The 26110-nt window shown below is 42.1% G+C and overlaps 1 protein-coding gene across 19 annotated transcripts in view; it reads left to right on the forward strand.

Annotated features, from left to right (window-relative positions):
* The window catches only part of PPP2R2B (protein phosphatase 2 regulatory subunit Bbeta), a 299602-nt gene that overhangs the window by 183584 nt on the left and 89908 nt on the right, over window positions 1-26110 (forward strand). For all 19 annotated transcript variants that reach the window (XM_058677671.1, XM_058677673.1, XM_058677675.1 and 16 more), the window contains 3 exons: window positions 15213-15310; window positions 18493-18658; window positions 24170-24282. In XM_058677671.1, coding sequence (XP_058533654.1) covers window positions 15213-15310; window positions 18493-18658; window positions 24170-24282 — 377 coding nt within the window. The remainder of the gene's footprint in view (window positions 1-15212; window positions 15311-18492; window positions 18659-24169; window positions 24283-26110) is intronic.

Genomic DNA, 26110 nt, shown 5'->3' on the forward strand with positions numbered 1-26110 from the left:
ATACATTAAATAAGTGGCTAGTATGAAAGCTGTATACTATGCCTAAGGTTAGCCTGCTGTCATTTAAAGTGCAGATGGAGAACTGCTATTCTTAGAATTATTTTTCAAGACAAAATCCTAGGTTAGGTACATAGTAGATGTTTGATAAATTCTTTGCAATTGCTAGTGCAACTGAGCTTAGGGAGGTGGTTGGTACCTGTAGGTAGCCGCTGTTTCAGCCATATTCCATGTGACTCACTAGCAGCTGACAGGCAAGCAGCCTTCACTGTGTCACTTTGCTAATGCCAGGCATGCAGAGCAAACACGGGCAGGTCCTAGAAGCTGACTCAGCCACTAATGAACTGTCTGATCCAGAAATCCTTTCTCGGCAACTGGGCAATCCAATTTAAACTGTGTGTTTGACTGAAGCAGCTCACTGGGTCAGATTTTTTGCTGTGTGAACATCTTCCCACCCACTCTCTAGCGTGCTGCTGTTACCTTTCTCTCCAAAAATTGAAAGGGTGGAGCTATTTTAAACAAGGACCAGACTTGGTATCAGAAGGGTGTGTGCACATATTTTATAATTCATGCGTTTTCATGTAAGTGATTAGCTAAGAGTAAACCTTATTAAACAGAATGAGGCAACTGTAGAATTAATTGGCTCTTAAATTATCATAATCCCAAAGGCCTGCTATGCCCAGATAGTGTGTGTGTGTGTGTGTGTGTGTGTGTGTGTGAGAGAGAGAGAGAGAGAGAGAATATAAAGGATATAAACTCAGTGATCAAAAACAACTATTAATACATTTTCTGAAAGACCATACTTTCATTGAACATAGATTGCATATCTACTATGTGTCAAATAATGGGCCAGAAATGGGCATGGTGGTTCAAGGGATTAAGCTCCCACTGAGAACACCTGTATCTCAAATTGGAATATTTGCTTTGAATCCCAGCCATCCCACTTCTGATCTGGCTTCCTACTAATGTGTGAAGAAGAAAATGGCACACGTACTTGGGCTCCAGCCACCCACATGAGAGACAAAGGTGGAGTTCCTGGATGTTTGGCTTCAGCTTTTCCCAGTCCTGTTTGTTGTAGCAATTTTGGAAGGAAAAGGGAGATGGAAAGATGGAAGACAAATTTTTCTTTTTCTTCTCCCTTTTTTTTTCCTTTTCTTTCTCTCCTCCTTCCTTGCCGCTCTCCCCACTCTCTCTCTGTCTCTGCCTCACTCTCTTACACCCTTGCTCTGCCTTTCAAATAAATATTTTTGAAAACACAATAGACCAGAAGCCAGAACTAACATGTTGTGGCAGGGGTGGGGGAGAAGAAATGAACGATGCCTAACCTGGTGAATTACATAGTCCAATAAGGGAGACAGACATTAACAATAAACGAAAGAAAGAAAGGTGAATTGTGAAGGAGTCTTTAAACAAAAGGATACTGCAAAGGGTAATGTTGGGAGACATTCAAATAGACCATTAGAAAAGGCGTCTCGGAATGTGCTGTTTAAGCTGAATGTTTTAATAATGAAGAGATGTTGACCAAGAGAAAGGGAGAAAAGGGATTCAATTAAACTCAGACAGCAGCACATTTGGAGATTACATAGTTGGAGAAATCAGGGCATTTATGAAATCGTGAGAGTAAAAGTGGGGCTAGAATTGGTGAGAAGGGCATTTGAATGTTTAAATTGAAGATTGAGAGGAAGGGCCAGCTCACAAGCTCCCTTCATGACAAATTTCTAAATGTTTGCATTACCCCTAGGTTTCCCCAGAATGGATTCTGATACCTCTTGTTGTTGATTTAAGTCTAGGCGAAATAGCAGGAAATATAATTGATGCTGTGGTCATGTTGAAACAATATCTTTGGTGCTTAATGGTTTGACCCTCTCCTATTGCCTGTCAAAAATATCATCATTTGAAAAATCAGTGTATCACAATCAAGGCCAAGAATCTGCTATGGTGTGTGTGGAGGAAAAAGAAATTTTGCCACTATATTTAATAGCTACCAGCTTTTGTCAAGCCCGTAGCTTTTCTACATTCTTTGAAGGCAATCACTTAGGTTATTCAAATCCATACTGGAAAGTGTTCCCCCAAGTTGAATCCTTCAAAGTATGGAAATAAGATCTGATTTTTAATTCTCTTTCACCTGTGCTTGAAGGAAGTGTATCTGACATGGCCTTGGTGCTTGATTTGTCAAGTACTGGTTTTATTTCACAAAGAACCCAGGCTATGTGTCTATAGTGATGATTCATTGGAAATAATAATAAGCTATAGGAAAAATTGGAGCTTATATGACTTGAAGGGAGAGCTATCAGGGCTTTACACAGCCCAGCAATCAGTTGTTGCCATAGGAGTCCTAAATCTTTAGCTGTGGACCATTTATGTCAAGTTTTCTGTGCACAGAATGAGATCTTAGGTCCTGTGAGTGATGTTGTCTACTAAACAAATAAATATGATCTGTCTTGAGAGGACTTATAATCTGGTTTAAGGAGACAACACATACATGCTGTATATTCAAGCCATCTATCAACATCTGTGCCATAATCTAATATAAATGAGTCATGTCTACTAAGAAGGTACCAGCTAGGTTATTGAAGTTTCAGATGAAAATTATTCTTACTAAGTTCCCTGAAGAGACTAATTTTAACTGAAGCTTAGAATGGAGGAGAAATTCAGTTAAGTTTGCAAGGAATAAATTCCAGATTGAGGGATGGCATACGTCAAGGTTTTAATACAGGATGGTGCTAAGTGAGGACCTCAGAACCCAGCAGAATTCTGAATCTTTATTTGGGGTCCAGAAGTCCCCCCGAAAATTGGAAGCAGAATTGCACAACTCTGTAAATACATGCATCCTTTGTGGAAGAGGAGTTTCTAGCCTTTTTTTTTTCTTTTTTTGTTTTGCAACTTAGATCCTCAAAGAGTTCCATTGTCTCCCACAAAAAGTCAAGCACTGGAATAAAAGGACTCATGTTTTTAATTGTTTTGTTCATCAGACCAAATTGTGCTTGGTAGAAACAAGAATAAATGAAATGGGGACTCTTCCTTTAATGAGATGCATTTCAGTAAGGAAAGCAAAACAGGTGCGCCTGCATGTGAAAATGCCATGGACAGTGTGAAAGGTACAGCTTCAGGAGTTGTGAATAGAAAGGAGTTCTTTCCCAGTCAGAGAAACTAATGGAGAAAGCTTCATAGAATAGCTGGAATTGGGGCTAGCCTTCAGGACTTTATATATTCATTTTTTTATTTTTCTTTTAAAGACTGGCTTATTTAAAAGTGAGACAGGGAAAGGAACAGAGAGCGAGTGAGATAAATCATTTACCCACTGATTTACTCCTAAAATGCCCGTAGTAGCCAGAATTAGGCCAGGATGAAAGTAAGAGCCAGGAATTCCACCTGGGGTTCCCATATGTAGGGTAGGAAGCCAAGTAGTTAGGCCTTCTTCTGCTCCCTCCCAGCATATTATCAGGAGGCTGGACAGGAAGCACTGTACAAAACCAACACCCAGCTTTCTGATATATAGGATATAGGTATCCTCATTGGCAACTGACCCAGCTGTACCACAACACTCACCCTCATGTGTATGTCTTTTATTCAGCTGACTGACACAATTTTTGCTAACTCATTCGGTGACAGTTCCTATTTTAGATCCTCAGATTACAGTAGTGAATTTGATCCTGTGCTTAAAAGACATACTGTCAAAGAAAATTTATTTCAGTATTTACAAGTCACGGATGAACGTTGGTTAGCAAAGACCATATTTGCTAATGTTGATGTTGTAAGATAAACTTTGCAAATCTAAGAGCTAAAAGTGAGCTGCGAGTGAGGGGTAGAAGGGCTTGATTTGGGACCGGTGCAGTATCCTAGTCGCCAAAGTCCTTGTTTTGCCTGTGTTGGGATCCCATATGGGCACTGGTTCTCATCCCAGTGGCCTGCTTCCCATCCAGCTCCCTGCTTGTGGCCTGGAAAAGCAGTCAAGGATGGCCCAAAACCTTGGAACCCTATACCCACATGGGAGACCCGGAAGATGTTCTGGGCTTCTGGCTTTGGATCACTCAGCTCTAGCTGATGCAGCCGCTTGGGGAGTGAATCATTGGATGGAAGATCTTCCTCTCTGTCTCTCCTCCTCCTCTCTGTATGTATGACTTTGCAGTAAAAATGAATATTTTTTAAAGACTTGATTTAAATGGTAGACAAAAGAGAATAGAGACAAGAGTTACAAGGTACAGAGAAAACCAGTGGGAAGCAATAGCCAGATTAAAAATGTGAGTTTTGTAACTGGAGCTGAGCTCAAATCCTAGCTCCACTGTCAGTCTGCCAAACCTGGGCAAAGTATTTGGCATTTCTGAGCCACCACATCTCCATCTGAAAAATGGGGAAAGATATGTGAGCAACAGTTCAGTGATGTAAGGTAAAACAAAAATCACAAATCCCTGGCCAACATAAATATTTAATAATCAGTGATTATGATACAGAGTTAGGAAGAAAGCATATACATAAGGGGTCAAGTGCTATGCCTGGTGTGCAAGAGGCCAGGTCAGTAATCGCTAGAATCAAAGAAAAACTGCTTTTCCAAGCTGTACAGTGCTGATATTTTCCTTCAGCTTAAGTGTCACGAGGCCAAGTCAATAGCTATTTAATTTCAGTGAGTCGTCTTCCTGACTGTTACAATCCTCCCCTTATAATCACACTATGGTGAAGAAATGTTCAGCTAAAAGAGTTTTCCATTAAGTACTGACTTCCTGGAAGGGAGATCTACAAATCACTTGGAAAGTTCCTGGCACCATCACCTGGGTCTGGCCATTTGCAAAATGTCTATAAATCTTGCACAGGTCAGGGATGACTGTATGTGTGCCCCACCCCTTCCGTCAGACTGGCTTCTATAAGATATTAGGAACAGTAGAAACAGTGGTGAAAGTTGCTCAAAAAAGGCCAGCAGGAGGTCAGACCATGCATGTGGAAGTGATTGGGCAATAAATTTTTCATCACTTTAAAATGTATACAGGTAATCAGACTTCTGCCTGGTAGGCAGATAGGAGATGCTAAAGGAAGGGTCCTTTTCCTCTCACTTCAAAGAAAAAGGCAATGAAATCAGGGAAGACGGAAAGTGGGACAGGAGGGAAGCAGGTTAGAAATGCAAAGAACATGGTTTTCATTGTAGCAGTCCCATGAAACTCCACAATGCTCATCTGCAGGAGAAAGTTTTGAAACACTAAAATGAAAATGTTTGGTATCAGGGTTGATATTAAATGTATTTTGGGAATCCTGTTAAACCTTATATGAAGATCAGGTTTCAATTGCTTTTATTTTACCCACCACCTCTTGTCTATGAGTAGAACTGAACGTATAGATTTTTTAAAAATATATATTTATTTATTTGTATTGGAAATGCACATTTACAGAGAGAAGGAGAGATAAAGATTTTCCATCTGCTAGTTCACTCCCCAAATGGCCGCAATGGCCAAAGTCGAGCTGATCCAAAGCCAGGAACCAGGAGCCTCTTCTGGGTCTCCCACACAGGAGCAGGGTTTCAAGGCTTGGGTTGTCCTGCAGTGCTTTCCCAAGCCACAAGCCAGGAGCTGGATGGTAAGTGGAGCCACCAAGACATGAATTGACACCCATATAGGATCCCAGCACTTCAAGAGGAAAGATTAGCCAGTGGAGACCATGCAGTGGTTCCTGACATAATTCAAATGTCAGCAGTGAGCAGTGTGCCGTTACTGGATTGTTTATTCACTTGGCCCTACTTCCCTTCCATCTTCCACATTCTTTCATTTTTTACCCTTTTCAGCAAAACTCTCAAGACTTTCCTTCAGTCACTGTCTCCAATTCCTTCCCCTCTGCTGCCATTCTCTCTGAAGCCCTCTCCAGTTCTACCCATACCATTCCATAGACACTAAACTTGGAAACTCAAAGTGACTTGCACAGGTGAAATCCTCAAGTCGACCTTAACCTTTTACTTGGCCTCTCTGAGGTGTTGGACATAACTGTTTACTCCTCCGGCCTTCCATAGCTTCCAGAACGCTTTCTTAATGTTTCTTCTTTCTGACGGCACATTCCTCCTTTTGTTTTTGGCTTGCTTTTTTTATTTGTTTGTTTGTTTCCTGGCTCCTCATATCCCACCTTTTAAAATACTGGAATGTCATAAAATTAGCTTTTGATTCCCTGTTTTCGTTAGTATACTCATTTCCTGAAATATCTGTGCCTTTAGATGCCATCTGAATGCTAGTAACTCCCGTATTTCCGTCACCCTCTTCTGAACCCCAGACTCTTCCTTGCAATTATCAACTCAGCATTTTTACTTAAACCTCCCTCATGTTTCATATGCAGAAAACAAAACATGTGGCCCACACACAAACACACACACAAAACCTGCTTTATCAATAAAATTTCCAGTCTTAGTGATGGCCACCTCATTGTGCCAGTGGTTCAGGGCAGAACCATGGACATTATCATTGATTTTATTCTTTATTCATTTTGTTTCCTATTATTTATCTACTGTGTACTGCTATTTTGTGCTTTAAAATATGCCTGTTGTGATTTAAAATATGCTCCCTAAATGAAAAATCCAGGTGATTATTGTGTAGATTATTGTGTAGATTATAGGCCTCCACCATGATGGTCTTCCACTACTCCTCCAACATCTTTTTCTGTGCTGTGTCTTAATCCATCACTACTCCCCAGTCCTGTACCTACCCTCTAAGCTCCTGAGGGTAGGGAGCAATTGTGTTTTATTTGTCTATATCTGTGCCCAGCCAAAGTTTACTGTATAGAATCCTATGCCAGACCCATTCCTCCAAATCTACTTTTCCTGCCACTGTCATCTCCATGCTCTCTCAAGTTGTGCCCTTCCCTGCCCTGTGACCCTCCCTGAACCAGCTCACCCACTTTTTGCTTCTGTGGTTCATGGACCCCATGCATCCCTACCAGTGCTACAGAACTCCTTCTGTCACTGATCCACATGGTTCTAGAGTTGTCTAACACCCACTTTCTGAAAATTTCCCTTTGCCTCACACTCCTGAATAAAATATGGGCATTGTACCAACACAAATATTTTGTTTGTGGTTATGTTGTTTAGGATTACCATTCTTTGCATTTCCAGTTTAAGAATGGCTCACTTTAGCACCCAGTGATCTCATAAAGAAGAATAAAATTGGGAATGCCTGTCACATGTTAGGACACTCAGCTAGACACCATAAACTACTTGTTGAGCTTGTTCCTTGTGGCATCTACCGTGTGGAGACAAGTATCTCAAGTGATTCTAAACCCATCGTGATAAGCACTAGTCACAAGAGGTAATGACTTACAGGGAAAAGTATCAGGAATAATGGATGACACTGTATAATCATAACAGTTGTCTTGGGCTTGAGCTAATCCACAAATATGGGAAATTTTACCTTCCAAAAGGAAGACACCATGTCTTGCTGAATTCAGAGCATCTAATATAGTAAGCTTTCTGGCCATAAGTGTGCCAATCAGATGCCATATTCAATTTGTTGGGGTGGCATAGCCCTGGTCCAAGAGTTCCTATTTCCTCACAGGTATGAGAGCTTTCTTCCTTTGGATCCAGAGTCCCACATACCCTGGGCCAGCCATAGATGTTCTAAGCAGTGCAGACAATAGGTCTGAATGATGGACAGAGTTTGTATTGCCTGCACTGTTAATTACTCCTCTGCTTTTTGAAAGAGAGGGTGACAGATGGTAAACACCTTGACAGCAGACTCCACTGTAAACCATACAAGCGTGTAGGCAAGTCTGGACTGCTACCAATTTCCCACTGGATTTTTGTGTATGTAGAGACATAATTTTTCAGACTCCTCTGCCTGTTGGCTAGTTTTGTTTCAACTACAGGAAAATTCTTCCTCCTAGGCTTCCATGTTGCCAGAACTTCCTTTTATTAAAAGGCCATCTCCACCTGCCCACATGTCACTGGATTGTCTAAATCCTCACTAGCGCTGGAGACTTGGTCAGTGTGGCAAAGCCATGTGCATCTTAATAGGAACAGCATGGCACTCATTACTCACCTGCTTCCAACCATCTGGATTTTCACAGCTCAGCAAGCATGGTGGGCTTCCTGCATATTAGCATGGAGAGTTTGGCTCCTAGGAAGGGTGTGGTTGGGTCTCTGGATGTGATAATTGTGTAATGGACACTGTGAATAAGTCAGAGTGGGCATGACATCTTAGCAATTTGCTTTTGCGTTTAAATAGTTTAAAAATATTGTACCATCTCCAAACATGGGAAGGAAGAACCATAAACCATCTCAATCCTGGAAATCTAGAAAATGTGAAGAAAATTGGCTGTCTGGTAAAGTTCAAATGAAAACATGTATATGACAATTGTACAAGGAAGTTGCAGTGCAAGCAGCCTTCCTCTTTTCTGATTCAGGATGCATTAATAATCTGGTCGGGTTCAAAGTGCTGTGAAGGAAGCAAAGATGGAAAGACATGTCTATAGTGGGCATGTGGATGCAAGTACCAGGAAGTCAGCAAATGGCTTAAGCCCCAAGTTCTGTTACTTCTTGACTGTTAATTAAACAATGCCCTGTGTCTGTTGTTTAACAGGTACAGACACAGGCCATCCCAAAGTAAGTTTTAGTTCAGTGATGACATCAAAGATGTTATCCCATTCTTCTGTCATACTCAACCTTAGTTATAAATTCCTTAGCCTTGGAGCCAGTGTTATGGTGCAATGGACTAAATCAGCACTTGCAACACTGGCATTCCATATCAGGGTGCTGTAAAAGTCCTGGCTGCTCTGCTTGTGATCCCGATGCTGCTGATGCTGCCTGGAAGGCAGTACATGATAGCCCGAGTGCTTGAGCTCCCACCACCCATGCAGAAAGCCATGAAGGAGCTTCTGGATCCTGGCTTCAACCTGACATTGACTTGGCTGTTTCTGGCCACTTGGGACGTGAACAACAATTGGAAACTGTCACTTTCTCTGTCACTCTGTCTTTCATATAAATAAATAAATTTTTATTTAAAAAAAATGAGAACCCAGCGCAGTAACCTAGTAGCTAGAATCCTTGTTTTGCATGCGCCAGGATCCCATATGGGAACTGGTTCTAATCCCGGCAGCCTGCTTCTCATCCAGCTCCCTGCTTGGGGTCTGGGAAAGCAGTGGAGCACAGCCCTAAGCCTTGGGACCCTGCACACGCATGGGAGACCTGGAGAGGCTGCAGGATCCTGGCTTCGAATTGGTGCAGCTCCAGCTGCTGGCGGCCACTTAGGGAGTAAATCAATGGACAGAAAATCTTCCTCTGTCTCTCCTCCTCTCTGTATATCTGACTTTCCAATTAAAATAAAATAAATCTTACAATGAGGACCTGTTTTTAGTGGAGCATTAAAAAAGACTATAGAGAACAAAAATTAAGTACTAATACTGAAGTCCTTGGGCTTTCTGCCTCATGATCACGAGAGTGCTGCCACAGCTCCATATGTGGATACCTGTAACCCTATTCAGAGGCAAAAGCAATGAGTAGACAGCCAGAAGACCTCCTCTTACTTGCTTCTTTTTATAGGGGAAGAAAAAAAACTTACCCAGAATCTCTGCCCCCCTCCCATCCTCTGTACCCCAGCAACAGACTTTCCTCTACTCTGGGTGGCCATGTTGGGTTATATGGTCACCCCTAGAAAGTGTCCACATTGTCCAGCCGCTGCATGTGGTGCATTGGGAGACAGGCAAGGAAGGTAGGTTAAGGAGTTAAAACTGAGGAAGCTAAAGGACCAAGGGTATCTACAACAACCAACTACCTGCCATTTATGAGCTTGGGCCACTAGGGCAGACTGACATGTATACAGAGCCTTTCTTCTAATACTGTATTTACAATTAGATAGGAAACCACAGTTGTGATAAAATCTTGGGCATTGTAATTTTTGGAATCTTCCACCTGCATTCTTTCGTATGAGAGAAGTGCAAGCAGCAGACTGAGTTTAAAGTCGTTGCTCAGAATTAACTGTACCAAAATAAAAAGAAAAGGACTCAGTATTCCAGTACCACACACTGGTTAGGGAACAAAGGAGCCAAGTTCAGATCAGATAAAGATTACATAGTATATGCAGTAGGCCAAAAACAGCAAAATTGTGCCGTGTGTATTGCCTTCATTCCTCTCCATGCCCAGGAACTAATGCATTGTAGTATTACATACCTAGTCCAAGTATGACCTCAGAATAGTCAGTACCTCCTACCAATAAACTGAAGGTGGATAAGTAAGATGATATCTGCCTGTTACTGCTAATCAGAATCATATATTGACTACTGTTGTCATTAGAACTGTGTGAAAAGATTGTGGGAAATAGTGTCAGGAAGTTAATGCTGTGGATCTGAGAATGTAAACAAAGTCCCACTTGAAGGCGGAGGGCATGGACCAAAGGGCAGAAAGCCTGCTGTGTCGCTCAGTGTGTTAGGGCAGGTTGGCAGTGTGTATTGCTGAATTTCTTTTCTTGCTAGTCAAGAGAGAAAAACACATTCTAGGTAATGATAGCATCTAAACAAACTTAGGAACCAAAGCATTGACTGCGAGTGAGCAACCGATTCCGATCGTGTTGAATTCAATCCATAGAGACCAGTCATGTTAAACTTGTGCATTTGCACCGCATTTTCAACTTTTGGAAGCCTTTGTATCGGTCAGTTTGTTTGGTTCCCACAATACCTCATCCCACAGTACCCCCAAATCCTTCTCAACACAAACGTCCTGCAACTTCCACCATTTCACCAGTATGATCCACTGCAGAATGTGTTTTCCATCTCTGCTGATATCCCTGGCCTCGCTGGAGAAGCAAAAAGCTGCAAGAGCCAATGAAAGCATCAGGGATATTGCCAACTGCTATTCAGTTGATGCGATAAATGTTCTTGTATTCTTATCTTCCGAATGTTTCTGAACTGAAGTCAAGTGCCTTTAATGGCTCCAAGGCTCTGTTGCCTCGGCCTTTGTCTTTCTGACCCCGTGCTTGATTGGCAGCAACAGTGCTGTTGACTTGGTCTGTGTCTGCAGTGGAGTTTGGATTCAGATCCTCTCCAAATATCAACTGAGACATTTTGTGAAACAGCCAACTGCGGTATGAGCTGTTCGTCATTTCATAACCATGGCACCTGTCTCACTCCAGTCCTCTAGCATTGCATACACAGACCACAGCCTGGCATGCTGCTGTACTGGGGATCAGGGCACAACGTTCTCTTCAGCCTTACATCACATGAATATAATTGCTAAGTCAATACCTATTGTTCGAGTAAATAGAGACAGTATGTGTGAAATTACTAGTTTGGAACCTTCATGGGATGCTTAGATTGATTTTTTTAAAAAGAAAAACTCGGTCCTAACAGTGCCTATTGAGCTAGAAATGGGGTTACCAGGCCAGCATCTTGCAGAAATTAAATCAGCACAAACAGTGTGGAGCAAACTGCATACCACCCCCAGGGTTTCCATTAAAAACTGTTTTAACTGCATTGACCTCTGATGCTATTTCTGCATTTTGTTGCTTTGGTCAGTGTTGACTTCATCCATATCTATACAAAACAGGGAAATGATCAAATCTATAGTTTCTTGCTCAAAAGTATGATGAGGCTGAGCAGCTCATGAAATGCTGAGTTCTTAAAGGCAAAAGCAATGCAGAATTTGATAAATCATTATTTTTCTTGTTGATAAATTAATTTCTGTTAATAACTTCAAACTTACCGTCATTACATTTGCTAGCTTGTTGTTGCTGTCATGTCTGTATGTATTTGTGAAAGGCTTTTGTCCCAGGTAGCACATGTTTTACAGTTTAAACTGCCCTACCAAAAAAGCATGCTGTAAACACAAGGGTATTTTTCTGAAAAGTTTCAGTATCTTGAAATTGGAAGATGGAGTGATTCATGAATTTTGCATCAATTATTAAACAGCCGTGGATGACGATAAGGAGATACGGATGGTGCCATAAGTGTCAGTTACACCAGCTAAGCAATGACAAATGAGTCAGGAATCCTGAAAGTTCAAAATAGGTATTAGTCTGAGATGCAATTGCATATGTTCGGATGGAAGGCAGATAATAGTTAATATAAACAGCTCCACATACAGACCACATGGCCAGTAGGAGATTAGTGAAATAAGGCCTTTGCAAGAAGATGTAGGAATTTCAACATCTATCCATGATGGTCACCTCTTATACAAGTTTCTTGAGGAAGACCTAGCATTGAAGAATGATACTTGGAAAACAAAGGGGTGGGTGTTTATTATTGTTGTTGTTGTTGTTATTAACTGGATTCATGCCTAATGGTCCATAAGGCTGAGTTCCATTAACACTGGCTTGGGGCATATAACTTAGACTTCATGTTAAACCTTACCTTGCTTTGACCTGAGAGTGAAGACATTTCCACAGACTCTGGATAGAAAGACAATGGTTGTGTCATCCCTGGAAAGCAAGTTTCATTTCTCTTAGAGTGGCATTTCCTAGGCAACAGAGCCCAAGGCTCCCAATAGAGTAAAGTGACTTCATTCTTCAGATAAACAGCTTCATCAACTGGAGAGGTTCATCTTTTAGTTTCAGTGTGAGGTTCCTGCAGCCCCACCCAGAATTCTAGTGCTTGGTGTTGGCATTGGCGGCCAGGCAAAAGGTAGAAACTGCATTGGAGCAAAACCTTAAACCCTCAGTCTACCACATGAGCACAATGTTGCCAATCCCTGACCTGACTTCCCCACTGTCTTCTCTACAGAAGCAACTTAAGATTCCTTAGGATCTGAGTGAAAAGTGAAAAGAAACCACAACATCCACTTAGATTCTGTCCAAAGCAGAGAGCTCTGTTACCTTCTGGGAACCACTCATTGAAAAGCGGGAAGAAGTCATGGAAGTTGGAAGTGAATCCTTGACTAGACTACTGTAATAACATGAGGGAAGAAGGCAGGAGGGAGGAAGAGGGGAGAGATGGGGGAATCTCTATTCCTAGAAAACTGTAGCATGGACAATAATAACAATTTTTAAAAATCTTTAAAAAAAAAGTGAACCTTAGAGCCAACATTATAGCACACCGTATTAAGCCATTGCCTGTGACACTGGCATCCCTTATGAGCCATGGTTCGAGTCCTGGCTGCTCCATTTCCAGCCACAGTAAGCGGTGGAGGATGGTCTACATGCTTGGAGCCTTTCCATACAAGTAAGGGACCCATGTGAAACCGCTGCTTCCTGACTTTTCTGACCCTGCTTCTGCTCCAGGGATTTCAGCCCTTTGGGGAGTACAACAGTGGATGAAAAGTCTCTCTCTGTCTGCCCTTCTCTAACTTTGCCTTTCAAATAAATCTGAAAAAACAGAAAACAGATCACAGCATTCAATGCTGCTCAGTCCTGACAACCTCAGGTCACTGAAGCTGCTAAGCAGTCATCTTCTCGCCTCTAAACAGGACAATAATTTGCTGGGATACACAAAACTGTGGTGCGAGGAAGGGATCAAATAATTCATCTGAGGTGATTGGCTGTCCAGCCATGTTGGATTTTGGTCCTTAATTCAAGGGCACTTAGCTAAATTGGCTTCCTCAACTTCTGTCAGGACCTTAGCAACTACGCAGCCTCTTCAGTGTTTCTTTAAGGCTGGCTTATTCAAGAGATTTTTTTCCAGTTCAGTTAATCAATAAGAAATCAAGAGCCTTTCCCTAATGAAGACTCTGTAGGCCAGAAGTAATAAACCCATGATCTACAAATCACTCATGACAGACAATATTGATTTTTTGTTATGACATTGAAAAAACTAGTTCAGCGTGTATAAAAGTTATGTTTTTTACATAAAATTCTGAATTTTCAGATAAAAAGCATACTGAACATCAAGCAGTTCATGCAATATTCTGTGTCATGTGTGTGGGTGTGTAACTGATTTGCACTGAATAGCTCTTTGTCCCATAAGAAGCAGCACAAGCCTTCCTAGTTTGCCTGGTTTATTTTATCCATACTACTTCATTACCTTGGGGGTCTTTTGGAGGACCAACCCAATAGGTAAGTTCAGAAGCCAAAATAAGAGATCGTTGAATGGTTCTCCAAAAATGAATAAGGCTGGTGACTTTATTTTCTATTTCTATTTTTCTTTTTACTTTTGTATAAAGAATGACCACTAGAAGAATCATCTTGCTCTATGAAAAATGACACTTGCTTTGTGGAAAATGTCGAATTTTATACTACTTACCTGAATAAAGCAGGCACACAAAGAAAAATCCTGAAATGATATAAAAGTAGGATTTGAGATCGAAATTATTCAAGGACGACTGCTTGAGTTTTCCACCTCACTGTCTCCCCTTTACTTTCCATGAACGTTCCTCTCTCAAAGGACATCATCATAATCCCCCTGCCTCCTTTTTCGCTGCCTTTTTTTTTTTTTTAGCTCATTTACACTCTTGGTAGCAATTGTGGGAGCCCTGCAGGGGAATAATTGCAGGGGAATTAACCTCTGACATTTTTCTAAAAATAGCGCTAATAAATCTAATCATAGGTAATTTACCTGTCCATGTTCCTTGGAGGTAACCAGTGGCGAAGAAAGACGTGGCAGCCTGGCACTCCTTCCGCAATTATCTGTGATCTGAGTTCCCAGTGCCTGTGTGCTTACCCCATTTAAACACACAGAAGCCAGATCAGGCCCCCTCCATAGCCTCCCCACCCCCAACCTCATGACCCTATTTTCTCAGCACATTTCTGCAGGAGTTTGAATAAGCCTATTCTAGAAGAATGTGTTGGAATCATCAAAACTGGGGGAGCAGGCCTCAATCTAGCGCATTAGTAGGATCCTTCCTTGAAGGGCTTGGAATACTCCCAATGATTTGTTTGTACTTCCATTTGCTGTGTCTGAGCATCCTTCATCACAGTCCTCCAAGTTGTGAGGCCACAACTGAAACCTGTTGGAGGCGGTTTCTCGGTGCAAAGAAAGGGCAGGCGCAAAGCCACAGGCAGGTTGAAGGGATTCTGCTTGAAGCAAGTGATTATTCCCCGCACCACCCAGAAACTTGTTTTCTCTTATTCAATGCACAGAGGTATGAATGGAATTTTCCCCTTTTGTTCTCCCCAAATGTTCCAAGAGGTCAAGTGCAGTGTGGGCATCCGGGAAATGTACTTCTCCAAGCTTCCTTTCTAGTGGCACTCAAAACACAGAATGTAAAATCCCTGTAAATTCCACCGCAGAGACAAAGCCCTAAGCCCTGCAGTGCGCAGAAAAGATTGTCTATTATCTATCCATTCAAAGGAAATGTGCAGTTACTTAAATTGCCTTTGTCTTCTTCTTTTCAGCTGACATTATCTCTACGGTAGAATTCAACCACACAGGAGAATTGCTAGCGACAGGGGACAAGGGGGGTCGGGTTGTAATATTTCAACGAGAGCAGGAGGTAAGTGGCGGTGAATGCAAAATGTTTTCTTCTGTCTTTAAAGGAGGTCTCCCACTGTTCCTTAATCCTCATGTGTTGCCTTTAACCTTGCTGTGTTGCTCATAAACTTAAAAAGTGCCACAAAATCATTAGCATTGACAGTTTTTCCAGAAGCCTCTTGTAAGACAGCCTGCTCTGGGCACAGCCTTCCATCTCTCCAGCCCTGGATCCTGAACATCCAAAATGACTTCACTTCTTGTGAAGTGAATATTCTTGACCTGCAGAATCCCAGCGGTGCTTATGGAGTTCAACACCCCCTTCCGGGGTGAAACTTATCCTTTATGTATTGAGAGTCATTGCCGCTGGTTTCAGGGGCTGCCAGAGTATAATGAAGGGGAGAAAAAAAAATAGTCTCATTTGCCAAGATATGTGAACAGGACAAGTGGGAGCAGGGAGGAAACCGGAGTGCAGGGACCATAAAGCACCAACGGGAGTGGACATCCCATGAAGTGACATGAGCGTGACACATGGTGGGCACACCCACTGGCACAGGGGACATGGGAGTGCCCAGAGCTGAGCTCTGCCTGTCCCATTCTTTGGAAGAAGAAGCCCTTGCTCCCAGGTCACTCTCAAAAGGCCTTTTTCTTTTTGAGACTTGAGTTCCATTAGGAATTGTTTCTTTTTTTCCTTGTGTGTGTATATATGTGTCTGTTTTGTCAGAATGGAATTATGGCCCAATTTGATTTCCTTGGCCTCCCCTGGCATGGTCATAGAGCTTCCAGCAGGCAAGTCTGTGTGCCTAGTAACACTCCCATCTGCCACTGCCTGCCTCGGAGATTCACTCAGCCCTTGGGGAGCAGGAGAAAGGTTTCATCAGAGACTTCCTTGGCAATTTAATGCCTGCTTTGTGCCTCAAAGCCATTTGCATAACCCCTCCCCTCCAAAAAGGAAAGCCTCATTTAGAGGTGATATATTTGGTAATTGCACATTATTTGCAATTAATTTCTATAAGGGCGTCATAATCCCTTGGGATTCTGTATAAATTCAAGTGTTCAGCATTAAATCAGGCACCCAGCCTATTGTGTTGGCCCTGGAAATGCGAAAATGCAGTTGGCAAGTAGCAACTAATAGCTCTTCGTGACCTGGAATCTTTCCTGCTCTTCCAGAGCTGCCTAGTGCTAATTGGTCTGGCACATACCACACACACTTGACAGTCTGATTTGGATGGGAGCAAATCAACATTCGTATAAATTTATTGTTAAAGGTGGACTGACTCTCATAAGCAAGTATGTTAGCAGTTAAAGTCCTTTGAAAACTGCCTTCAGAGCTTATGCATTTTTTTGTTAAGATACAGTTAAATTCACACTGATGATAAGGTGGAGCTACCCGGTGCTGTACCTGGTTGGCAATATTCTAGTATACACTTGCCGATAGCTCTAAGAGTTTCCTATTTTAATTTCCTGAAATGTTTGGAAAACCTGGAGCGTTGGTGCTCAGCAGCCTCACCCATGAGTCCGTTGAGATGTGCGTTTGGATGTTCTGTATCCACCCAGGAGCCGTTTTGCTCTGAGTCAAGTATTTGTAACAACCGTTTACTGAGACCCAGGTTGGTGAGGAGTTTCCCAAAGCCTGAGTCTTGACTCTGCAGGTGAAACACCTGAAACAAAACCCTCCTGCCCTCTTTCCCCTCTGTGTGTCCTGTGGTTGTTCTTTGTCCCCTGTCCAGTCGTCTTGCTCTTGCCTCCTTTCCTGCCCTTGTGTTTCGTTTTCTCATCATTTATTTACTTCCTGCTGTTCGTTCTCTGCATAATCACTGCTAGGGGAAAGCCAGAGGAAGTTTCCTCTTTTGCTTCATGATGCAGATGGCGTCTCTGAACGCCAGTTTTGTCCCTTGTTTGGGGGAGGCAGAGGGAGAGAGCTGGATGGAGCCATGCGACCTTGAGGAAGTAATTTAATATCACTGACCCTCTTTCAGCCGGTTCCCCGCACTGCCTGTCTTTCAGATTCCAGGAGGATCGGGTGAGATTTTTAAAAAGCCAGTGACAATTGCTGAAGCTGCAGCTTTGTCCTATTTATAGGGGATTGCTACAAGTATACAAATAGCCTTCAGAAAATGCATGGGAAAATGTGCTCTGGGGGAAAAAATACGTGAGCTTCAAAATTTCCTGTACAGAATAAACTTTTTCTTTAGTTCCATTTTCGCCTCCTACCAGCATGACTTGGTTTACCTCCAAGGGCATCTATCCAAGGTATATTTTCGGATATGTGACAAAAATATGAAAACTTAGCTGGATTTTAAAATCGTGTCCTATTTTACCCTCTTTCTATTTATGTGTTATGTATATCATGTGTAAGTGCAGAAGTTCATGCATAAAATTTACAAATAAATGTATCTCTAAGATATGAATATTTGTTAATGGGGACATACACCAAAACATTGAAAGGATGAGTGTCTAACCTAGTGGAACAGCCTACATCCCATTTCAGAGTACCTGTGTTTGAGTGTTGGCTGTAACACAAGCCCTGGGAACCAACAGGGATGGCTCAAGTGATTGGACTCCTGCCACCCACATGGCAGGCCTAGGTTGAGTTCCCAGCTTCAGCCTTAGCCCATTTAGGATCATTTAGGGAGAACACCAACTGATCAGAATGATACCTCACTTTCTTTTTCTCAACTAACATAAAGAAAGTTGGGCCCAGCACATTAGCCTAGTGGCTAAAGTCTTTGCCTTACGTGCACCAGAATCCTATATGGGCACCAATTCATGTCCCAACTGCTCCACTTCCCACTTGCTTGTGGCCTGGGAAGGCAGTGGCGGATGGCCCAAAGTCTTGGGACACTGTGCCGGCGTGGGGAACCTGGAGAAAGTTCCTGGCTTCAGATAAGCTCAGCTCCAGCCCTTGCAGCCACTTGGGAAGTGAACCAGTGGATGGGGGATCTTTCTCTCTGTCTCTCCTTCTCTCTGTAAATCTGCCTTTCCAATAAAAATTAATCTTCAAAAAAATAAAATGTTTAGAGAAGCTTAGAAAGTCTCTGATCTAGCATTAAAGAGGTGTCTGTCCTGGTCCTGAACTCATCCCACCACTCATGACTCTGCCCAAAATGAAACATGAATAAAGGGTGGGCAGAGGGCAATTGGTGAGTTTTGTAGTTGGCTTCCATAATTTAGTCTTTTGTGTATTTCTTTTCTTCCTTCCTGCAGAGTAAAAATCAGATTCACCGTAGGGGTGAATACAATGTTTACAGCACATTCCAGAGCCATGAACCCGAGTTCGATTACCTGAAGAGTTTAGAAATAGAAGAAAAAATTAATAAAATAAGATGGCTTCCCCAACAGAATGCAGCTTACTTTCTTCTGTCTACTAATGGTACGTGCACTTACCCTATTTGTTGTGTTGGGAGATGGAAATGTAGTCCGCCGAATGGTGTATTTCAGTCTGTCTGAGCCTCCGTTTTCCTTACTGCCTTGTGTGCTGTTAGACACTTCCCAACACCTTTGTAACGGAGGGATGGCTAGCACACACAAAGCAGGTCGTCAGGACCGAGTAGCCATTCTTTTTTAAAATATCAACTTTATGACCCAGTTATGTGAAACTATGATCTGCCGTTTTCAACGAATATAGATTATTTGCAGGTGTTTCTAGAATGTGATTTCCTGTCTTCAAATTCACTTAGTGTTATTCTGGGAATACATTTCAGGAAACTCAACATGGTGTCTCCATGAGTTTGGCACACTACGTAGCAGTTATTAATCCCTGAATGTATTTCAGGGCCTGTGAAGCAGATGGCTGTGTGTCTCTGACAAAGTCAAGATCCCAGCTAGGAGCTCAAGAAGACAGCAGAGACCCTCCTAGAGAGCTGGGAACATCCTTCTTTCTCTAGTCCCTGCTAAACAAAACCACCTATGTCCAGAACAGGTTAGAAGGTGTCAATGGAACAGTATAGTGTAGTAGTAGAAGAGGATTAGTATATGAGGGGTGACACACCCTCCCCCAAACAAATAAAACGTCATTTCTTCCTGTGTGTGAACCTCTGAGGAGTGCATGTTTAAGTCAAAGATAGATTTGCTGTTTTGACTTCTACCCAACATTTAAAAAAAAAAGGGAACTGTTCACATATCACATGAAAAGCTGCAAAGGATGCATATAATGCGATCAGACATTCAGATTTTTAAAAACTGAAGAAATAAAAGGTTCATGGTGGTTATTTTTTTAATTGTGCATGGTATATGCACTGGTAGATACATGCTTTTTATTTTCTGAAATTTTATAGTAAGCCTTATGTTAATCTTACCCAAAAAAAGGACCCCCTTGTTTTCACGTACATAAACACCAGATATGAAGCCAGCATGGAGAAGCGTCCTCAGAATGATGCTTCGGAAACAACCTGTTTTGGAGGTCATGCAAGCAGGTCTTTTCTCAGCATGAGAAGATCACTACTCATCTGTCTTTCCAGATTAAAACTAGTTTGGTTCTTCCTTAGAACTATTTTTATTGTACTGTTCACCTTCTGTGAACTTGGTTTCTTAGAAGTCAAATCACAAGAATTTGTTTATAATTTCTTTTGATTTTGTTGTTTATGTTTCACTTATAGACTCTAAAAATTTCATATTATTCAAAATAAGAGAGACTGGTGATTCTCCCTTAATTAGTTTCAGTAAAGTATCTGGTCTTTTCTAAAACTAGCGTACTCTGTATCATGAAATTTAGTCTATTGACTATTGCAGTAGAATTCAAAGAGTTATTAACTACTTTGTTTTGGGAGCAGGGGATGGAAGAGAAAGTGAAATGCAATGAAGATTAATTATATAGCACAATGTTCTGTTAATTGAGTTTTTAAATAGTTTTTTGATTAACAACGATATTATCTTCCCATTTGGGATGCTCTTTCATACGCCAGCAGCATCTCAAAATGAGTCATATAAGAAAATTCCCCATTTTCTAGTACAATTTTCTTTTTTGGAATAATATTGAGGTTGAGAATCTGCCTTAAGCCATACGGGTTATCATGCTAAATGTAATGGAAGACAATTGGAATTACTGGACAAAAGTGAAAATGATGATAGATAATAAAATCGCATTTAAAAGCTGCTACAGTCATGACAAACTTCTCAGAGAACCAGCCAGAAGAAAGAAAAAGCCATTACTCATAGCCACAGACATATGTTCCTTAGACTTTTTTAGCCATGAAGCTTCGAGACACTGAGTCAAGGAAAAATGTGTAATAATAAAGTCAAGAATGGCTCCGGGCAACATGACTGTGGGGAATTGGATTGAATTTGCCATCAATTATCTTTTTTTTTTTTTTAAGAAAAAAAAATGTGCTTATCTCATTATACTTGGATACAATTTTTACTTTCTTCTGGAATACATTTTTTACATTATGATTTTAGTGAAAAATACACCAACACTCAATTATGAATCTTAACTTTGATTATTTGCCTTATGAAAGCACATGGCTGTAGTTTCCTACTCTTGTCTTAATACCTACGATGAGACGAAAAGGCACAGTTAATTTGTTTTTCTTCCAGTGAAAGTGGTACACATTTATTGGGGGAAAAAAAAAGCAGAAGCAAAATGAAGACAGTAAAAGTGCTTCCATCAAGGGAAAACTGCTGCTAATGTATTTAAAAGAAAAAGCAAAGAGACATAGATAAATGTTTACTCTTTAATATAAATGTGATAGTCTGCAAAGTTTTCTCATCAGATGTTTAATATAATAAATTAGCACTTAATGACAGGAATCTCATCCTAAATATTAAATGGTCTTCCAAACATCATACGATTTTCAGTGCCTGCATAATGTCCTCTTCTATGACTTCTCCATAATTTACTAACAGACCATGATCTGTTAACAAATTTTCACTGCTATAAATTATATTTTATGTATTAATATGTCTCTGTAAATACCCTTATGGGGATATATTGGTAGGCAACATGTATATTATAAACTAGGCAAAATAAATATACAATATAAAATACATGTACAATATACAATATAAAAATACACATAGTATATTTAAAGCCAGATACCACCATTTTTAAAAAATTTTTTTTTTAATTGGAAAAGCAAATATTCAGATAGAAGGAAATCCAGAGAGAAAGATATTCCGTTCGCTGATTCACTCCTCAAGTTACCGCAATGGCCAGAGCTGAGCTAATCTGAAGCTAGGAGCCAGGAGCTTCTTCCCTGTCTCCCATGTGGGTGCAGGGTCCCCAGGCTTTAGGCCATCATCTGCTGCTTTCCCAGACCACAAGCAGGGATGCTGAGTGGCAAGTGGAGCAGCTGGAATACGAGCCAGAATCCCCATGGGATCCCCGTGGACACAAGGCAAGGATTTAGCCAGTAGGCTATTGTGCCAGGCCCAGATACAATTCTTTATAAAATATAATAAGCAGGACATTTTCTTACTGGTTACCTCTAGAGATAATTGAATTTTTTAGCTTCATTTATTTTTATTTTCTAGTTTGTGACATGTACCACTTGTAAAATAATAAAGAAAAAATGAAAGACTGTATATATAACACTATTAAGCTTCTAACACCATCAAAATAAGACATAGACAAAATATTACTAGGATCAATGTAAGATGTTGGCAGTAACTGTCCCTGATTTAAATAATTACAAATGACTTATTATGTATCTTCAACTTGTGATTTCTGTTTCTCTGTCTAGCAGTTTGTCATTCATGATTTAAAAAAAAAAAAAAAGGCATAAGACCAAACTTGACTAGCAAGTGGGATGGGATACTTTTCACAGCATGAGACAAAACATTTGGTGTGAAATTCACCGGTTCTTGGGTTCCTCCAAGCCACAGCCGATCAGAGCTCCTCTAGTAACCGCATAACTATGGGCCATCTTTTCTCACCCTCAAAAGCAGTGCAGTGTGCAGCAGGATCTCCAGAGAGGTGCCGGCGTCTAGAGCGCAAGTTCTAACTTAAACCCACAGCTGTGAAAGCCTGCGTTGCCTTTTGCCCCCAGCACATGCCAGAGCGAGCCCACATTAAAGCAATGCAGGGGGCACGCTTAGAAGCTTGACTGGGTGTGCCTGCAGACAGGCGGCCCCATTGAGAAACAAGAGAGATACTGATGGGTGCACGTAGCCCCTTGTTGCTGAAATCCTGCTGTGCGGTGCCCTGAGGGTCCTGAGGGCAAGGTTGTCATTTCTGACATCTGCCGGGGAAGCAGGGCTGTGGATCCCTCCATTCAAAAGGTCTGCACTCCATGGGGCCAAGGAGTGTTGGTGGCACAGTCCGGTGTGATGAAAACAGGAGCCAGATACAGCGGGGGCAAAGACAGAGGAACTCCCACCAGGACGGAGCAGCTTTTCTCTGCAGAACGCAGACCCTAAGTAGACGATCAGAGAAGCCCTTGGATGTGCTGATGTCATATACTGGGATGAGACTGGAGTCAGCAGTGTTGTATGTTCCACCTGCTGTCATTCACTTTGTCCTCATAAGAACTCACTTGAAGAAAACAGTTTTGCCCCAACATAGAAATCAACAGAGACGCACAGACACTCACAGTCCCAATTTGTCAGGTTGACGTATGAGGGGCCTATATTAAAACTTGCTTACTTTCTGTCTGGAATTAAAATGTAACTATGTTTTATATTTCTGTGCTAATCAAAGCCTTGTCTAGGATGTGGGGATACACAACAAAGGCAACCAAGTAGTTGCCTTTCTGCAGGGGAGTTAAAGCAAGCAGGAACAAGGCAGGCAGGATCTGATCAGGAAGCCTACAAAAGCATGTGGCCCACAGACACCGTATGTTGGACCCAACCAGGTTTTCTTATTGGGCAGGCCGCCTGCCACTCCCCAGCTTGACTTGGCCTCTTTTACTCATTGCCCCAGCCTGGCCAACCCCCATCAGCACTGGACTTCTCACCTCTGTTTCAGTGCTGTGAAGAATGACAGGTGTTTTCAAGTGGCAAAAAGGGCAGGAACCATGCAAAGATGACAAAGGTTGTTTGCAGCTGAAGGACTCTAAGTAGATGGCAATGGAAATGGAACCATGGGATTCATCCCCCTCATCAGTGTAGGTCCCTGAGCGTTGCTAGAATAACACTCTGTAGAACAGAATCATCTCTCCAACTGATAGTTGTTGAGCACCTGCTCTAGGTGATGAATATACTACACAGGATCTCTGCCTCCAGAGATTTGACATGCTAGTGAGACAGAAACACATAAACAGAGAGTAAGCAGCCCACCAATGTTCAGGTAGTAACAAGTACCTTGAAGAAAAATGAAGCCGGAAAAAGGTGAAGGCTGGTAGACGATGGGGTGTGAGCAGAAAGAGAACTGAAGATATGAGTTGCGTTAAAAGAAGCATAAAGAGCTTTCTTGGCAGAAGACATAGCAAGTGCAAAGGCCCAGAGAGCAGGACTGGGCTGGATGCTAGAGTGAAAAGGTCAAGGGTAGATGGTGAGATGGGAAAGATGGAGGTGGTGGAACACGCAGACCATGAAGGGCCTTTCCCAACATGGCAAGAAAGAACAGTGTTTCAGTGAGGTGGATGCTGAAAGAGAGCCCATCAAAAACATGGATGGTTAATTTTCCATATCAGGGACCAACACAGTCAAATAGTAAGCTCTAGCTGTGGTTACTCTTACTCAATGCTCAGCAGTTTTACTGAATGAGCCTAATTAGCATGTACACAGTGGATCTAGCAGAGCCTTGTCATCTGTTCCAACAATGTTCACACTTTTTGTTTTGAATTGTGTCTTGCCTTCCAATGACAGATTTATGCACTACAGCTTCCATACTCATTTTTTTTCCTTCATCACTTCCACCTTTCTCCAATCCCCTGAGCCTCCCCCCGAAAATTGTATAGGTTTTCTTTGCACTGGATATCTGACTTCCTCTGCTCACCCTCCACAGATAAAACTGTGAAGCTATGGAAAGTCAGCGAGCGGGATAAGAGGCCAGAAGGCTACAATCTCAAAGATGAGGAGGGCCGGCTCCGGGATCCTGCCACCATCACAACCCTACGGGTGAGTGCTCATGGCTGGTCTGGTGGTTACCGGGTCCTGAGGTCAGCCATGTGATGGCTGACAATATCATGCTATCACATGAGAGAAAAAGCATGTTGCACCATGTTGCAGCAGGCCCTCAGCCTTCCCCATGCTCTGGTGGCAGATGGAAGAGTGGGAAAGGTGCCAGGCCCTTAAAGTCCTTGTGTTTCCTTTGGTTCCTGAAACCTTGTCCCCATGCAGCCCCATGGCCACTGCTACCCATTCCCAGATCCTCAGCTTTTGTCTGCTCAGATGTCTTGAGCACCTTCTCCTCACCAGGGTATGACCCTGGTAGAAAGCGAGAGTTTTGTGATTCAGGATGCAAACTTCAGAACCTAACAAGAGAGGGCTCCAATTCTGCCCCTTATCCAAATCTCACAGCCACTCAACCATTTGGATACTAAGCCCTGAGAGTTAGATTTTAGGTCTCCACTTCCAACATGGAGACCATGGTACCTGCTGCTCACAGATCCAGGTGATGAAAAGCCTTTCTGTGGCTGAAACTTAGTCTGTGATCCCTAATTTTAGAGTAGCTTCTTTCCTGTCCTCCCCCAAACATATATTCTGGGAAGGAAAACAGCTCTCATCAGCTGAATACAAATGATTTTGACATTATAAGACCAAGGCAAATGGCCAGAAGGAGATGCTCAAAGCTGCAGTTGAAGGAGGGAGAAACTAGATTTAGTTCTGGAAGGCCAGGAAACGCCTCATAGGAAACTGATAGAAACAATGGATTTTGAAAAGAAAATGTTTAAGGCAAGGTACTCTAAGTGTATCTTGAAGTGACTTAGAACTGAATGATAACTTCAGCTTTTAGTGTGTTCTGTTTAAGTAGTAAGGTTGGCCACAGTAGAACCCACCCTTGTCCCAAGCGACTTATGTAACTGTGAGATGCACACTTTTAGAAGCGAGCTAGTCTTCTAAAGAGCAGAAACTAAGGATGAAGATGGTGAAGTGTACATACAGAAAGGAGGTGCTGCCACTGGAACTAACGGCAGAAATGAGAAGGTGGTGGTCGCTGTTGACCTGACTTGCTAGCTTGTTGATGCGTCCGTTCGTTCATTCACTTCCCTGTGCTTTTTAGACACCGACTCAATGTTGGGCTGTTTGTTGTGAAGTACAAAGTTGAGCTCTTCCTGAGCCAGTAAGAGCTGGCTGCTGTTTTCTCTCAGCAAGTACCTTCAGGTCCACATTGTTAGGGCAGCATCATCACCCACCCCGGACGCTCACAATGGTCTGAGGTTTCGGGGGCTGCATGAGGTGAGCCATGAGGAATACCAACACTGGTTCTGTCTGGCTGCTACTCTCTAAGCTGATGACTCTGTGCCTTGAGTGCCTCATTGTATAGGAGGCACGGTGATAATCACTGCTCGCCAGGGATGTGTGCTTTCAGTCAGGGAGTGTGTGTATTGAGGAGCCTAGCCTGTGTGCCATCAGGAAGATATTCAGTGTTCTTTTAGGATCACTGTCACATCATTATCATCATCATCATTGTCATCATCACTGTCACAGCTATGATTACCTCCACTGATAAAAGATGCAAGAAAATTAATCTATTCCTTTTATGCTTTTTATGCTATTGTACTCACTGTATAAACTATTCATTGATATCTTTTAAGTGGCTAGAATTGTGCTGATGACAAAAGAACAAAGAAAAGTTCCCTCAGAACATTGCAACCCCATAGGGAAAATAAATTGGATACCACCAAAGAGTACGTAGCATGATCTTCCACCCAGACTTGACTTTGCCCTTATTTGCCACCTGGATAGAATCTTTCACATGCCACCTGTAGCCCCTGCTGTGAAT

Source organism: Ochotona princeps, chromosome 19 (assembly GCF_030435755.1).
Source record: "Ochotona princeps isolate mOchPri1 chromosome 19, mOchPri1.hap1, whole genome shotgun sequence".
Lineage (NCBI taxonomy): Eukaryota > Metazoa > Chordata > Mammalia > Lagomorpha > Ochotonidae > Ochotona > Ochotona princeps.